The sequence below is a fragment of the Drosophila biarmipes genome, chromosome 3R (genome assembly GCF_025231255.1).
Source record: "Drosophila biarmipes strain raj3 chromosome 3R, RU_DBia_V1.1, whole genome shotgun sequence".
NCBI classification, from domain to species: Eukaryota; Metazoa; Arthropoda; class Insecta; order Diptera; family Drosophilidae; genus Drosophila; species Drosophila biarmipes.
The window spans coordinates 29,073,766-29,091,655 of record NC_066616.1 but is presented as its reverse complement, the minus strand read 5'-3'; the positions used below and the strand labels follow the sequence as shown (position 1 = coordinate 29,091,655).

General features: G+C 41.0%; 1 protein-coding gene across 5 annotated transcripts in view; it reads right to left on the bottom strand.

Annotated features, from left to right (window-relative positions):
- LOC108025200 (protein tincar) overlaps positions 1 to 17,890 on the bottom strand; it is a 63,415-nt gene that overhangs the window by 20,366 nt on the left and 25,159 nt on the right. For all 5 annotated transcript variants that reach the window (XM_017095520.3, XM_044093156.2, XM_050888662.1 and 2 more), the window contains 3 exons: positions 17,259 to 17,343; positions 777 to 1,475; positions 357 to 472 (listed from right to left, as the gene is read on the bottom strand). In XM_017095520.3, the coding sequence (XP_016951009.1) occupies positions 357 to 472; positions 777 to 1,095 (435 nt within the window). In that variant the 5' untranslated portion in view covers positions 1,096 to 1,475; positions 17,259 to 17,343. The remainder of the gene's footprint in view (positions 1 to 356; positions 473 to 776; positions 1,476 to 17,258; positions 17,344 to 17,890) is intronic.

Here is a 17,890-nt window from a genome sequence, read left to right as displayed (position 1 = left end):
GGCGCCATGTGCATGTGTGCATCTGTGTGTTGTCAGCCATTTTGCGGATCCTCTGAAAAGGAGCCAGAGCGTATGCTCCTCCTGGTCCTGCCGCCGCTTGTTTTTGTTTGCAAATAATTTAATAACCTGAATAATGCCACTAAAAATAATTCACACAAGCACAAAGAGCAGCAAAATGGAGGCACTGCAGCGGCGGGGACAACAAAAAATTTAATTATTGAGTGCAACCGAGGACCTCACACATGCACAAGCCGGCAGATAAAGGACTCTTGCGCACACAGTTAATTATTGCAGGACCATGATCCCGGTTAAAAGCCCAATGGACAAAGCGACCAGCACAACAGCCAACCACTCACCTTGAACACCGCCGAAGTGAAAAATACGGGCAGCAGGATGAACACCACTCCGGAGAGCACAATCTGCAGATTCAGCTCGGCCACGGGCTCGATTTTCCAGGGTATCAGGGAGCAGCCTATAGGGTGTAAAAAAAATAATTAATTTCATTAAAGTAAATAATATTCTTTTAACTAACAGTTTGCATTAAAATCAGTTTCACAACTATTAAAAAATATTCAAAAAATAAATGCCAGGTTTCATTTGAAATAATATTGAAAAATATTAGAGTAATAATGAAAAAAGTACCATATTGCCTGGTATTTCAAAGTGAAATGGAAACATTAAAAACTCTTTAATATTAAGGTACCAAAACATATTTTTAACTATTTAATAAGGCTGGAGAAATGCAGTTTCCCCAGGAAATGACTACTTCAACTCACCCAGGAACCTGTAGGCCCCGTGCATGGCCAGGTAGCCCTGGAACAGGGTCAACAGCACTCCGTACCAGATGGACCAGAGCGAGTTGAGGTGCAGATAGCTGCCGGAATCGTGGCCGGAGTGCTGGAGGCTGGTGTAGCGGCTCTGGTGGCGCTTCGACTTGATGTACTTGGCCTGCAGCTGCTGCTGCTGCTGGGTGAGACTGCTGCTCGCGGTGGTGGCGCTCGTCATCACCGAGTTGCACAGGCTGGAGTTGAGGCTGCCTCCGCCGCCGGAGGAGCTACCCACTCCTGCCCCGGATCCCTGGTGCTTGCCACCCATTCTCGCTGGGGAGCTCGGGCTTTGTTTGGCTTTCAACGCTCCGATGGCTCTGGCTCTGGCTTTTGTTGCCGCTACTCGGGTTTTTATCGCTCTGCGCGACAGCGACAGCGAATAATGTTGACAATCAATTTCTGTCTATCGCCCCGCACTATTTATATTGATTTTGTATTGATTCTGAACACTGATTTTCTATTTACTCAAGTGCTGCTGATGATGCTGCTCATTGTTTTGGCCATTTCCCATTCCAGTGGCTGGCGGCGTGGATAATATTTGTTCGCTGATATGGCTCATTATAGCGTCCGACGATTCTATTTGCCGGCGCATATTTGTGGAAATTCGTGTCGTTTTCCCACAGATTGATTGACACTGATTTGTCGTGACTGCAATGACAGAGGGAAAAATAAATGTGAAATTTAGTTGTGGCGAGAACGAATCCAACAAATGTTTGCCCAAAATAAATAGCTGGGAAATTTAAATGTTATTTTGCGATTCACTCACAAATTAATGACATTTTCTTAATTTAAAGCGAAATCGATTTCATGTCTACAGTAGAAAATGTTTTAAAAATGTTAGCTTAAATTGAATTGGCACCCATACATTCCTGTATAACTTAGTTCTTAATCGATTATCCAAATCATCAAAAATAAATCACCGGGAATTTAATTGTAATTATACTTTTTTAATTACCCACTCGATTATGTAATTAGGCAGACAATTATCAATCAGCAAGAGCGCTTTAAAAATGCATGACATTTTAAAAACCCACTTAAACCATAAATAATTAATCGTCGAGCGCAAATCCGAGCCGTATTTTAATTAGTCGCCTACGGGTTTGCTGGTGTTTTTGCCACTTTGGCCCAGGGCCAAATTGACGCGTTCAAATCGGCAACGATTTAAATAAGATTACAACTCCCAAAATGGCCGAAGAGGGATGAAGGGGGTTGAAACTATAAATCAATCCGCTGGGGGAAATGCAGGGGAAATGGTGGAGAAATTGCAGGCAGCACGGTGTCTGTAAAGCAATTTGGCACATGGGAGTTGCCGCTCCTGCTGCTTTTGGGTGTTGCAAGTTGCTATTGCTGCTGGGCGTTGCATGTAGCATGTAGCAAGCAGCATGTTGCTGTAGCTCGCACTGTTGGCTGTCGCATAATTAAGGCAAACCCGGCTGCCAGACAGACAAATGCGTCGGGCGGAGTGGGCAGGGCGATGGGAATCCAGCTGGGGAATGGGCGAGACAGAGGCCGATCCTCTAGAGAAAAGCCTCCTTTGTCTGGGCCCTTGTTTAATGCGTCGCGCCTGGTATTCTGCCACATCGGAAGCGGCATAATTATAGGCCAAAAGGGCACTTAACAAAAATTGTGGGAATCCAGAGAAACTTAATTTGAAATTAAGATACATTTCCCTAAATTTTTTTCTTGTGTCTTTAACTTAACCTTACTCTCTTCGAGAAAAAAATAATATCTAGTCATCTTCAGCTAATTTAAAAATGTAGAAGTTTAAATATTGGTAGAAATACTCTACACTTTTTTCAGTGCATTAACTTCAGCTCACTGACTGCGGGCAGGTAAACTATTTGCAGCTTTGCGTGTTGCAGTTGAATCTAACATGTGTAGAGCCGTTAACATTTATGCCGCCTTTCAGCAAATTCTGCGTTTTGTTCGACACAACCGCGAGTTGGCCAAAAGGGAAATGGGCGAAGGGCTAAAGGGAAATGGAAAATGGGAAACGCAGTTCCTTGGCCTTCCTTCCTTTTACCCGGCTCTGTGTGCCATGCAAAATAATAAAATGTTTGCAATTTGTTCGCGTCGACGTTGTTTGCAATTAAACGCGTTGCAACAACACAGTTAACAAATGGGCGGGAATGTGCCTTTATCCGCGTTCTTCTCGCTGCCCAGTAATTGACCCGATTTAATTGATAATGGCCGTTGTGAACAGCGTAATGTCAATGGCCCAACGGGCCAAGCGACTGCGAAATGGCAGTAAAATCTGAATGTCAGTTGAACATCTGCAGCAAGCTTGGTAATTGCAGGTAACTTTATACCAAAATTGACAACTTTGAAATACTATCTAAAGAGAGAGAGAGAGTTATAAATAAGTTGGGAATGCGATTTTAATTAAGCACAATTTTACTGGGCAAGATAATAGGGAGAGCATTGAATTTCTATCCTAATAAGAGGTTACAAATCAATTTAAAATTACATTCTAATTGCGACCTAAAATCCCTTATTATAGGGGAGTTTCTCTTCGCTTAAATATTATTTACCGGAATAATGCAAATTCTGTCATAAACTGAATGCCTATCCTTGAAACCTAATACACCCGATGTTTACCCACAAGCTGCTACCTTATTCACACAAAATCCGGATGCACTCCAAACAGTGTCGCCCATGATCCTGTAAGTCCTGCTCCGTTTGCCACAGCCCCATGTTGATATTAATTTTATGTTAATTACAATCTTCACCAGGCTCTGCAGCCAGGAGCCCTGTTTCGTGTTTGTTGTGGTCTTCCTGGGGAGCCATGTGGCCTTCTCCAAGAATCTGGGGGTGGTTAATGGGCACCCAAGGCGAAGACAACCCATCCTGCCTCTCCCTGGAGTTCCTTCCTCCTTCCTGTTTTGACATACTCAACATCAGATTAGCCCGCCGCAAAAGTCATAAATGCAGATGTTTACATTTCTTTTCTCCCGATCCAACGATTTTCTTCAGTGGCTTCCTTTGGGGCATTTTCCTTTGTCTTTCGGCGGTGCAGCAGAAAGCGGTGGGCGAAAAAGGGGGTCGTTGGGTTTTATTTTCTGGGGTGGTTGTTCTGGGTGGGTGGCGTTGTTTTCGGGAGCCAGTCAAGGAGATAGACCAAGAACTTTGCCCCTGTCCTTGGGGCAATTTGTCGCGTTCGCACGACTTTTACGCAGATGAAACAGCCACTTTATGGGCGCCAAGAGGTGTGTGAGTGCACAGGAAAAAATTCATAAGCCTTACTAAGATGTCATCAGAAAACGAGTAAGAATCTTTTTTCAAATTATTTTTAAAAGGTTGTTTAAATTTGATTATGTTTCTTTCTGGTTTATATGATTATAAGGAAACTAAATATATTTAAATTATATTTATTATTTCACAAAGTTAACTTGTTTTTCCCGCAGTGCATGTGTGTTTGTCCCTGGCATTCCCTTTGTGTGTTCCGGCGTAAAATTAAAATGTTTTGCTCTGGCAGCAGAAAAAGATAGCGTGGCTCCCTGCCCGTTTTATACCACTCCCCCTCCTGCTGTTAATGCAAATTAAAAACTTCACTCAACTGCATTTATTTGGTTAGCACAGTTCCCTCTGTCTTTCGTACTTTCTTCCCCACTTTCACATACTCCGGCTGACTCATTCTTTGGGGTTTTCTTATTTTCCCGCTCTAAAGGCGCAGACTCCGGTTCACTTGAGCGTTGCGCCCCCAAAAACAGAGGGAGAAGTACAACAAAATATGCTAAATGGCACTTGGCACCCCACAGAACCCTCCAACTCATTTTCCCCCTCACGTTTTTCCCCACCCTCTGGAACTCCAGACTCACACATTGCCTTTGGCATGCTCAAGTGGGCCACTCCGGCTAATTTATATGGGCAAGCAGCTTTTTTCCCTCCACTTCTGCTTCATTTGTCTCGTTTTCTGAGTAACTGAACAACCCCTTCTGCATTTTCCACTCCCTCTACCCAGTTTTTCCTTTAATGGCCGAACGAACGAACGGTCATTGCTGAAGAGCTGGACAAAGAAAAACATTCGCAATTTTCATCTTTGTGCAATTTCCCTGATGCTTATATATTTATTTAAGCCATAGCATTGAGATGGCGTTCCTGCTTTTTGCCATTTTGCATAAATGAAAATGTTGCATTTTCCTCGCCGCATCATTTACTCTCGTCCTTTATTTTCTCCTTTCGAAATCAAACACAATGGAGACTCGCTTTCTTCGGTTGGTTTTGTTACGGCGAGCGTGACAAATGTGAGCACACTGCGAATAATAGTTGTGCCGAATATAAAGATAATTGAAGAAAAAGAAGTGGGTACAGTACAAAGAAAACTGCATGACAAAAAAATGTATCCTACATTTTAGAAAGTTTTAAGCCAAATTTTTATAATTTTGTTGTGATCATTAGTTATCCCAACTTTAAGTCAACTTTCTCCGACTGCAGCTGCTTTTCTTGAGCAACCCAAATTTCTTTTCACCCCTCTGCAGCATCGTGACTCACTTGTTATATGTATTTTGCAGCAAGAGTTGCCAGCAAACATGGACAAAAGAAAAAAGCGGAGAAGAATTTATTTTCTGCATTGGCTGGCAAAAGTTTTTTGGCTTAGTTTGGGCCAGGAGGGGGTTGCACGTGGCATGTTTTGAATTGGATTTACACATGTGCCGAGTTAATACGTGATTCCCCCCCTCCGCCATCCCCTGATGACATTTTTTTCAATTTCAAGTTTCCAGCAGGCAATACGTGAGTAAGCTGAAAATGTGTTGCCGACTTTTTGGGGCCGCCAGCCAAAGGAAGAAAATCCCCCGAAAATGTTTAAAACGAAAATAGGTGCAATTAATTTTGATTTATTATGGAGCTGCCCAAACACTAGTATTATGTAATCCTGCCGAAATATAACTCATAGGCTGTTATTAAAATCATTTTTACTATTTTCGAGCGTTAGAACTAGGTCATAAATGTCCTGGGAAAGCCGAAAAAACCGAAATCACCATAGAAAAAAACTATATAAACAAGCAAAAACAAAGGGGAAGCCACAAGGGAGCTAAGCGAAATTTATGACTGCAATTAAATCGCTACCAGCGGGCAAATAAAATTAAAATAAAACATAATAAACTATATAAATTAGAATGCGAATCGCATGAAATGGCACCAAATGAAAGCGGAGCACATTGTCTGCATGTAAATTATCGCATCGAGTTTGGTGCTGCACCACCAATCCAAATCCATCCCACCCAAACCACCCAGAAAAACCGGGGAAAACAACCAATGAGCCACATGCCACCACTTGCAGACGGGGCTAAGCCGAATATCGCGTTGAAATGTTACCAATTTTGAGAGGGCCCTTAAATTGCGTTACACGTTTTGAGGGGTGGCAAAGCAGGCCCCATGGATATATTCCGATATTCTGTCGCCTGCATTCCCGGAGAGCACTTGGCCCCCGGGCTCCTGGGTTGCCGGGTTCCCGGGTCGTAAAAATGCCGGGGAATTTATCGCAATCGAATGGATTTTTCGGAGGGTTAAACTTCCTGGAGGGGTGTTTGCGCCGGTTATTGTGCAATCGTCGTCGTCAGCGGTTTGTTGTGTTGTGCAGATTGCATGAGTGAGTTTGGCAGCAGGCTCGAAAAATATTCAAAGCGAAAACTTTGGCCTCATAAGAAAATCGATGAGTTCCCCCCCCTCAGTTCAACATCAATGGGTTTGGCCTACCCCCTCCTCCGCTCCACTGCCAAAGCCCCCGGAAAACCACCCTTTTAGGCTGCACAGGTGGGTCGGGAAAACTCAGGACACGCCATATTAAGCGGCATTTTGTTTTGACATTTCCTCTGGGCTGCCTACTTCTCCCACAAAAAACCAAAACAAGAAAAAAATGGATTTTAGAAAAGAAGCACGGGGAAAGGTTATAGAAAAACTGGAACTGCGCACTTGGCAAAAAGAAAACAGGAAAGGAAAGTAAGAACAACATGAAAGCCGCTTTCATCAAATGTTGCACAAGTAGTACACGAAAGGCTGAGCGGAAAATTCAGCCTTTTAACATGGGTCATCTGGAAAAAGGGCTTGAGCTTGCCAGATAGAAGAGCAATTACAAAGGACATTCTTGAGAATGTTTGACTTAAGAGCTTCTGAGACGTTTATAAAATTCTTGAAATTCAAGGAAGTCTGAAAAACTATTTAATATTTAATAAGATTTTAAAAGTAAATACAAAATATAGTGATTAATTTACTTAAAACAAAAATATACTACCATGAACTATTTAATTTTATATTTTATTTTAAATAATTCAAGTCAAAACTAAAATTTACATATCCTTTCTAAACTTAACTATTTTACTTTCCAACTAAAAAACCCTTCTTTTGCTCATCAAAATTAAATATCTTTCAGATACATCGCTTGAGCATCCTTCTCAATATTCGCCAATACTCTGCCTTTCATTTGTTTATTTTGTTGTTAATATTTCTAGCCCCTGGCGAAACAGTAACCCATTTATTTCTATCCGTTTCATATCCCTGGCCATTTCCCCGAGCCACAATCGCTGCTGCTGACAATCATTTCCTTTCAATTTCAGCGGCTAAAATTGGGTTTTTAATTAAGCCATGGTGGAAATGCCCAAAGAGAGAGCGCCAAGAACAACAGTTTTTCCCAGCTTCCCTCGACGTCCTTTGGTCCTTTTGGCAGTGGTGATGTGCCAGCAGCAGTGTAACACAGGCTAACCGACTGACCAACTGGCCATGAGCGGCTGCTGCTGCTCATGTGAGTAGTGGTAAACAAACAGAAGGGAAAACAAAGCGGCAAAAAAAGGAAAATGCTGCCTCTGGCGGAAAATGGAAAAACCATGGAGGAGGGCAGGAAGAGGGGGTAGAACTGGGGAATCCGTGGCTCATAATGATTGCATTGCAATTGAAATCAACTTTGGCATGTTCGCTTGTCGGCCCATCCTGTGGGCACAAAAACCGCAGCTCAACGGGGCGTATGCGCAATATTGATTCATAAACACATTTCGGCACATTAAGCCCATATAGACAAATATATATGTGTATATAGAGAAGGCAGAATGATGTGACTTGGACGGGATTTAATTGATTTTGTATTGTGTGCGAAATTGCAAAATCTGTTACAAGCATTTTCACTAAAGCCATCAATAAGCCATTGAATAAATTATCCACACACGATTCTCAACGTTTCTGCACATTTTAGCAATAAATTGAAGCAATTTCCAGCATGCAAAGGGGGGCAGTGGTGGCAGACCGCACAAAAACAATTGAAAATGCTGGGATTTATATGACAAGTTCAATTATTTGCCAGACTGGCAGAGGCAAAAAAGGAAACAGCAACACACAGTGTTATCGTCAATCAAGGAAATTTGAGCCAAAAGTATTTTGCTCAAGGAACAAACCGCAGCAAAGCGAGCAGACGAGACAAAACAGGCTAAAGGCCAAAACCGCAGGGCAATGAAGGATCAGCCAGCCAAGTGACAGGACAAACTGGAGCTAAACCTATCCTAAACCGAGGCGAACCCAACCTGACCTGAGCCCAAACCCCATAAACCGGTGGGAGCTATTAAAAATTGCACATGCCAGTAAAATTGAGACGGCAGCCAAAGTCGAGACCAGAGGTTTCAATTTCACTTAATAACAAAACCGCAAGACCGGACGACTGGACGACCCGGGGGGAATATCATCGGGATGGCGGGTACGAGGGCATCGAGCTAAAGAAGGAGCTGCGAAAGATGAGAAATGGCCAGTGGTCACATTTGAGTGAACAACAAAGTTGTTGCTAAAGCTGGAAATACAAAGCGGAAAAATACCACCACAGCTGGCAGCTGCTTTTCCTGCAAAACCCCCACCCCATAAACCATATTATACCATCTCTTTTGCAGTCCTTCTTCACTGAGAAGAACTTTTGATAAGATCAAAAAACATATTAATATTCATAAATTACAAAACCTTATGGTAACATAAAGTACAATTTCTTATCTTTCAAATAGATTCTGTTATAACACATTATAACCTAAATTCCACTTGTTTTAAGATCTGGGTTCTTAAACTTCTTGTATAAATATATCTTTTATATATTTTTTTTTATATATATAAAAGTAAAAAAAAACTTTTTCCTTTTCTTTTTAAACAAAGATTTATGATAAGTGTTTTTTAGAGGATTCAGTTTTTAAGGTACAATTTATAAATACATTACATCACATTTAGTATAATTTAAGTTAAATTTACTTATAAACACTAAACTATACGATGGATAGAAATTAATTATTAATTCAATTTCACCCGTAAAATGTTATACTTTTCCGGCTACCGACAACGAACCCATTCTTATAAGATAACAATCAACCTTCAAGCATTGTAGTCCTGCATTTGGATATACCATTTTCCAGCAGTGTTCAAAAAAGAAGAATGTAAGCCAAGTCAGCAAATCAAATGGCATGCAGATGCAGATGCCAAGTGCGTTTGGTTAGCAAAGAGGATTGTCAGGGGCGGGGAAAGAGGGGTTTAGGGGGTTACGGAATGGAGAGGGGCCAGTTCAGCTGGCTGCCACATGAATGCCGATAGTTGTCAGAGATTATGACACGAGAATGCCACAAGCAGGACCCACCGACAGACAAAGACAGCTGGCTGGGAAAACTGGGAGGGAGGGCTGGATTCCCCAAAGGGGCTGGGAAAACTTTCAAGCAATGAACACATTTGCGCATATTTGCATAAAACTCGCTGCAAGGATGCAGCTGCAGAGGATGAGAAGGGGGCAGCGATGTTGGGGGTGCAAAACGAAGGTTTGGCAGGGAAATGCCAGGGAAACTCAAACACGGACATTAAAAATGGCTCACTCTGGCTTCACGACGTCCCTATGCACTCTCTCAAATTCGATTTCCAAATGGAAATCAGCTAGGAAGCTCAAGGAAATTGCCTAGCGGAAATATGGCTTAACTGACGTTTCCCTGTCGTTAGCTTTTCTGGGCTTGAGTCAATATGGTTTTCTACGTATTTAAAGATTTTCAACAAGAACATAAAACTCATATTCAAAAAATTAAATTTATTCGAAATGTTATTTTTTTAAATTAAGTAAAAAAGAACAAGTTAATTTGAAGATATAGATACAATATATCTTTATCAGAACGTTTATTTTAAGATGTATTATGAGTTCCAACAAATCAAGAGTATATAGTTCTTGATAATCGATAATGCCGTTGGACAGGAAATATTTTGCCATAAAACTTGATCAACTTGGGTGAGCATGCAGAAAGGGGGCGGTAGAAAAAAAAAAAAAGGTGGGTGGGATGTGACTTGGTACTTATTGGGAATTGTGGAAGTTCATGCCTGAAGAAAACTCATAAAAACTGCTGACAACAACAAACAAAATTACAAAAATGTATTCCCAGAATGCTTTAAGCCCTGCGTGTGAGTGTGTGTCCCTTATCCCCACACACAAGTCCAATGGAAGTCTATAAGGTTCCATAAGCTACGATTATTAAAAAAGGGAAATATTTTTCCATCCAGCAAAGGATTTGCCGATCCAAAGACGCTCGGGCAAAGCTGTTTTTCTTCTATTTTCCCCCCGTTTTCGATTGCAGTTTATGCATATGAATGAAGTTGTTTGGCTCTCAACTTGGCCCATAACACAGATGGAGGCGATAGGCCAAGATAAGATAAGACGGAAACGAAGTTAGGCGAAAGACAAAAGTGTAGCAAAGGAAAACCCCAGACAATTTGCATTGAAATCGAGTAATGGCTCGGTCAGGGAAAACCGAAACCCAATGCAGGTCGCAATTAAGTTATAGAAAAAAGCGAGAAAAAACGCAGGAGGCTAGCTAGCAGCTTAAGTTTCTGACTTAGTTAGTGGCTGGGCAAAATAAAAGTTTTACGAGTTTGACCAAAGTTGGCTAAATTGTGGATAAAAATGCATTATTCATTTAGGGCCAGCTCCCCATCTCCCTCTTTCTTTTCTGCTCCTTTGTGTGGGCCCTCTCGCTTGCACTTCTTACCAGCCATTAGTCAAAGCGTCAAGCGTAAAATGCTAAACTGAAATTTTGTGTTCAACAAATGTTGACAGCTAACGCGGCAAACTCAGCCCCGTCCGCTGCCCGAGTTTTCCACGATTTCCCACCCCCCCGTTTTTCCCTACCATTTTCCCACCAGCTCCATTAGGCGGCGCCCTTGACAGCTGCTGGCAGCGATGGAAGCACTGCGACAAAGTGACGCAAAGTTTAATTGAAATTCTAAAAGGAATTTGCACAAAACTCGTGCGGATAAGCAGAATGGGAAGTGGAAAACACCAAAGGACCGACTTCCCACAACTTCAAATTAGTTTTATATATTATTAGGTATATTTAAAAGAAGGCTACAAGCCTGTTTCGCAGATGGAAAGCAAACTCGGGGCAAATTAGAAAACATAAATAAAAAAGTGATTAGAAACAAAAACTTTTTAATTAGCATGTACAAATATTTACAGATAATATATGTCGCCAAATAAATACTAATAACTCAGCAAACTTATAGTAAAACTTGTGTAAATATTTTATACAATTTTTCAAAGTTTGTGAAATCAACCAACCTTTTAATAAACTAGGAAAAATGTAGGAAATATTTTTATTTGGCTCTTATATCCCCATATTATATTTTGTTGTATTTTTTTATGGATTAACGAAACAACTTCTAAATTCCCCTTGAAGTACCTACTTGTGATTCCAATTAAAGCAACCACATTTCCTAAGCCTGATGGCCTCATGATTTTTAATGCTCCTCTCAGGGTGCAACTCATGAAATTCCGCAGAAAGTCAACTCGATTTCCCTTTGATTCATCAGCCACTTTTGGTTACTTGGCTGCTTAAATTGCAGGTCGAAAGCCACTTGAAAAATGAAGAATGAAATTTCCATTTGGCCTTATGAAAATTAAATGAAGCCAAAGCTGCAAATTCCGAATTCCTCATTCCGAGCCCACAAAAAGCGTATGCAAAGGGGGTGGAGTTCAGAGGTCAGGGCTGTGGGGGAAAAGTGAGAAAAGTCAAGTGCCGCAAACGTTTAGGTTTTCAGGGAGTTAAGTGGGCGTGCCTCTCATATGGCGCAAGCTGTTCATAATTTGTTTCCCCGCCCACGGAAAATGGGGAAAACTCGCAGCAAACAGAAGGAACATTTTTCAAATTTTTTCCCTCTTGTTTATACGCCGCTGGGCCTGACTCCTTTTGTCATTTCGCCTTCCTCTTCTCTTGTTTTTTTGAAGTTTATTACAGGCAACTTTCTCTGGTCGAAAGTTAAAGGTTTCCAAATTGAAGCCGACAAATTTAATGTCGAGATAAGAGAATTTATAAGTGACACACACACACGCATACTGGTAAAATGCGAGCTACCAGCAAAAAGTGGATAAAAAGCTGGCTAAGAAAATTTCTGGGGAGGCACATCATCTCCTGGTAACATGAAACTTTCTTTGGGGGCTTGGAGCTGGCTTAGAATCACAGCTGGCAGTTGAAAATAACACTTATCGCCCAAAAATGGGGCTGCAAAAAACGCGGGGAGATGGCCTCTATAAAAGTGGGTTTATAGATATGCGATCTTTGCTTTTTATTGGCTTTCATGGGTAGCGAAAAGAGGGTTGGGGGTGGAAAGTACGCCTGTCGTTTGTAGTTTTCCCACTCAACTTAATCCTTTCTTATTGAAAACCGAGAACGAGGCAAAAAGAGTGGCCCACCCAGCAGAAGATAAATCTTTATGTGTCTGAATGGCTCTCTCAGGATGTTTAGTTGGTTTGGTTACTTGGCTGGCACGTGCGGCCTGAAAAGCGGTTTACAGCTGCTTGTGGGCCAGGAAAATGCCTGGCAACGCTTTAGACCAATTCGCAGTTGCGCAAATTTATGACTTGATTACAATACGCATACGCCCCGTGGCCGGGGACAAAGAAAAGCGGGCAATGAAGGGGAAAAGCGAGGGAAAAACTTGTGAGAGTGTGTGCAGTGCCGGCTGCTCCAAAGCAAATGGCAAATAATGTAATAATATGACAGAAGAAAAGAAGCCCGATAATGCACACAGAAAAAACAACAACAAAAGCTAGCAAAAAGCGAGTCAGCACAATGGGGGAAAAGTGGGCGTGGCTGTGTAAATTGTGGTGACAACAATTCAATTTAACGCCCCACTGAGCCCAGTTCGCGATGGATTCTGGCCTTTGTTTGCCTCGCTTTTTTTTTTGCTCCACTGTGTGTTTTCTATTAAATTTAATTTAAATTTAATTCCATTGATTACATTTCCCTTTGAACCGCCGCCAGCACACGAGCTTGCTTTTAATCTACTTAATTGCTGTTTAAAGCAGCTGCAAGGCACACATCACATATATACTTTACGATGTCCAGTCTGGTTAGCTGTCAAGTGGTTATATGACAGCCGAGCGGGATTGATGGATAGATCGATTGATTGATGGAAGCATTGATGAAGTACAATGAGTCAGGCTGTCTGGCTGCTCAGTTGCTCCTGAAGTCATTAGAAAATCAGACAGAAAAAATCAGAAAAACAGCTAAAACAATAATTTTGAAGTAAGTTATATAATATACCATTCATTGTTTAATGAATTAAAATTTAAAAGACTTTTAAATTATTATTATCAACATTTATTCCTTCTGTAACCTTTCACCCCATTTCTAACCTCATTATTTTAGGCTTATGAGATTTCATGAGCGCCTATACTGTGCTGACACAATGAAGTGAAAAAGTATTTCAGCAGCAAATGAAGATATTTTTCATTCTATTGAATTACAATTCAATTGCCTTCAATGGCATGTGCTTCTCTGGTACCTTTCAGTAGCTCCCCCCTATTTTTTGGCATCGCTTTCTCTAAACAAGCGAAAATATATACCCAAAAAGTATACAAAGACACACAAGGACATGTGCACACACATAGAAGTCAAATCTAATAATCAGCTTGCCACCTAACGAATGGGAAACGCGGTGGGAAAATGCGGAGTAAAATTAGGAACGGGGAAAATGCGGTTGCTGCTGGCGGTGACATTTGAATTTTTGGCCATTTTAGCGCAAATTTCTTCATACTTTTTTCGGTTTTTTTGTGCTATTTGTTTCTGGGCGCTACCCCACTCATGATTGTTTGCTGGGGTCTACTTCCTTTCTTTCAGTTTTTGTGCTCTTTTGCCGGAAAATAACGTGACATGCATAAATAATTGACTTTTCACAAAATGCGCCATGGCAGCCAGCAAACAAACAAAGGCACCGGGCAAAAACAACAACAACCAGCACGTGGAGGAAGCGGAAATGAAATATGGCGGAATGGTTAAAATGGCGAAATAGTGAATGCCAAAATGGCGGCGGCCATATTGTATTTGTGCGAGAGAGACGGCGCTAGCGCATCCGAAATGCCATCAAATATTTATTTGCAATGCGAAGGCAGCTGCCACATGACGAAGGCAAGCCAAGGAAGGGAAAAGTGGCAAGAAAGAAAAGCGGTTGGATCGGGAAAATATATATGTGTATTGTAAAATCAGGCCGCAGGCCTAAGCCCGCAGCGAAAGGCAAACATACTTGCCCATTGACAATTAATCAACTAAATGGACCTGTTATTGTTACCATCTATCTAAACAAAGTGTCCGTTCGGCGAGTGTACACAGTATGAATTTATTTAAATGGACAAATCAATTTGCCAAAATGAAAGCCAAACAAATGGCAAACGGAGTGGAAATAGGAAAATACCAGCGGTCAATGAAGGGAACTCTCTGAAACTAAAAGCATAAATATTTAGACAGAATCTATTTTAAACAAATAAACCCAACGACCAATTGTTGACTAAAGCTTTTACAACATTGTTGAGTGCCCACTTAACACTGAATATTCAGGGCATATGCGACAGAGCTGAATTTCAGACATTAAGAAAATAAAGTTTAATAAGCAATATATTTTGGTGGAAAAACATTTGTGAAATACATACAGCCGGCTTCACTTAACAGATAAATATTGGTTAAATAAATTACCCAGACAGAGCGTACCATAAATTCACGGTTTAAACACATTTCGCATAATCCCCCGATTTTAAATGGGCACCGGCGAGTCTGGCCCATATTTTAGTGCAGCTTTTTTTCACCAATTTGTCGCAAAGTTTTCTTTTTTTGTGGCACTCTACCACCCTCTTTCTCCGGCATTCTGGTTTTTATGGCCAATTTATAAACTCGGCTTCGCTGCGAAAGTGAGCGAGCAAATACTTTTACTTCTTTTGTGCCATAATAATTTATAAGCCATTTTTACGAAACTGTTGCCGCTGCTGCTGCTGTTTTCTGGCACTTCTGGCCCAGCTTCGAATGGTCAATTTGTTGGCGACCATTTGGAATTATTAATGGGCGGCTTTGTTGAGTTTTTGGGATGGGAGCGGGAGTTGCACTCCAAGTAAATTCAATTTTGGTTAAAATGTTTTCAATGTAACTGCGTAATTGCATATGGTGTGGTGACATATGCCAAAAATGTGACTGCAATTCAAGCAGGAAACAAGTGAAACGAACATTTTTTGAGGGGGCGGACATTTTGTGAATTCGTCCGAAAACTTGCATGTCTGCGTATTGTCCTTTCCATGTTTGCCCTGTTGTGTTGTGTACTTTATGACTCGTAGTCACTCGAGATGCCGAAAAACCCCCTTGGCCGACGCCCATGTCGTCTGGCTTTTTCTGTAGCATTTCAAAAGTTTTTGCAGTGAGATTGCAAGCCAACATTCTCGACATTGTAGTTGTTGTTGCGGTGGTTGCTGTTGCTATTTGGGTTTTTAGCATGTGACGCCATTTGTGGCACAGTCCTGCTGCACAGCCCCCCTTAGTTTTCGAGGAAAGCACTACGCACGTTGAAAGCAAAAGCAGAAGCAAGAACCCAAAAACCCAATAGCACTTTTTACCCACTCTTCAAGTAGAAATGGAACTAAAAGGGATCTAGAACTCGTGGCCAACACCCCGTACACCCACTTTCTCCACCCCTTCAATCCTGCGTGTTCGAAAAGTCCATTTCTGTGTGTGTTCCTGCGAGGAAGAGTCCTCAAGTGTTGAACAGGCATTGTTGCTGCCGTTGTTCCTATTGTTACTTGGAAATACCCTTTGAAAAATGGGATATCTACGATTTAATAGATTATTTAATGTTAATATATAATAATAAAAAAAAGATAAAGAAAATATATTTTTAAAACTAATTTTTCTGATTTTTAAACAGTTCATAATCATTTTTTTGTAGATACTTCAAAGTTTAAACTTTACAATGGTAGTAAACCTAGCCTTCACAATTGTCAAGTTAATTAACCCAATAATAACCATTAAACATTTAATGGCCTAATTTCCTTATCCTCTTAAGTGTTCCTTCCATGGAATTAACCAGGTCCCCGAGTTTGACCAACCTTTTAACGCTTATTTGCAGTACTAGTCAGAGGCTTCCGCCTTCTTTTATTTCACCCCCTGCCTCTGACAGGAAGAGGTGGAAAATGTCCGAACCTTTCCTCCATTTTTCGCCTAGTTTTTCTCGGGTTCTTGGACAGAGAAAGGGGAAAAGAAGGGAATTTTTTGCCTTCGCTTCACCGCTTTGTTTACGACCAAATCCAAAACAATGGCATTTTTGCACATGAGCGCATTTAAGCCAAGTTCTGCTGGCTGTCCTCGGCGATGTTGTTGTTGTTATTGTTGTTTTAGCCAAGCCCGTACACTTAAACTAAACTTTTCAGCTGCTGTTTTCTGGTGCTCCTTCCGTGTGACTAAGAGCCTTCCTGGTCCCGACTTGTGCTGCATATTTAATCCTTTTGCCAGGACTTCCCCTTCTCTGTTGGCCAGATGTGAGTTATTACGGACATCTTTCCGCCTCAAACCGAAGGATATCTGGGCCAGGCTGTGGGGCAGCAGCTTTGCTCCTTTGGATTCGCAATTGCCCGAATCATTCGACTCATTGGCTTGCCATTCCTATTTTTTCCCAGCACTTTTCCCCAACTCATCTTTGTTTGCCGTTCGCATTAGTAATACAAATTGCACGAGAAAAGTTCAACAAACTGCATTAAAAATGGAGCAAGCTCTGGAGTTCTTAAAAAAATCGGAAAACACACACTCCCTGATGGAATAAAATTGGGATTGGGGATATTTATGTGCAGCTCAAACAATTTTTATTGCACTTTTATCGATTATACTCAGAAATAGTGTAGCTTGAGTTAAGACATCCAAAGTGATAGAATTTATACGAAATCCATTTATTTTCCTCCTTTAACAGCATTGAATAATCTTAAATTTTGTTAAACCCATATTCTCTACCAAATATATCCACAAACAAATCAAAAGGCACTGCCATAAATTTAATTAAACTGCATATTTCGAAATGTTTATACACCCGCATAGACTTAATTGAGTTTACGGCCAACGAAATTTTATTTCAAAATGCAATTTATGGTAAAAGCATTACAAAGAAAGCAAGAGAATATTTCGGGAATAAAAATCAACTTACCATCGATATTAATTGGCGGAACCGTAACGCACTTTTGCCCCAAAGTTGGTTCCGTTCGGCTGGCTTCAATTCGATATGGTCGATGCTGGAAAAAAGATGAGAAGAAACAAGCGAAATGGAAATATAAATAAATTGATTTATGTCGGCCACAGGAAATCGATGAATCAAATGCACAGTTAAGCAATAAAGCCAATAGGCCCCCTCTATAATAAATGTCCTGGCTATAGGATGATATCTTTGCTAGGAGCTTACCAAGGATTGCCTCATTCAGACATAAATAAATATTAATTATTGAATAGTGTATGATTTTTTATGTATTAAATTAACTCTTCCCCTATCCCAGAAATGCCGATTCTACTTATATCCTAAGACCTTTATTAAACAAGACCATTTTGTGTGTTTATTGACTTTATCGAGTGTCAAAAATAGCATCATAATCAGCAGAGCCAATAAAAAAAAACACAAGCAGAATGTGGGAAAATAGTACAAATAAAAATCTCCAGCTATTTCCCGAAACAGAGGACCAGAGAGAAAGGACAAAACAATATCAGGCACTAAATCAAAAAATAGAAAAGCAGTCGGAAAACATTATGAAATCAACGAGGCTCAGCCACACAGCGGGCTGCCCAAGA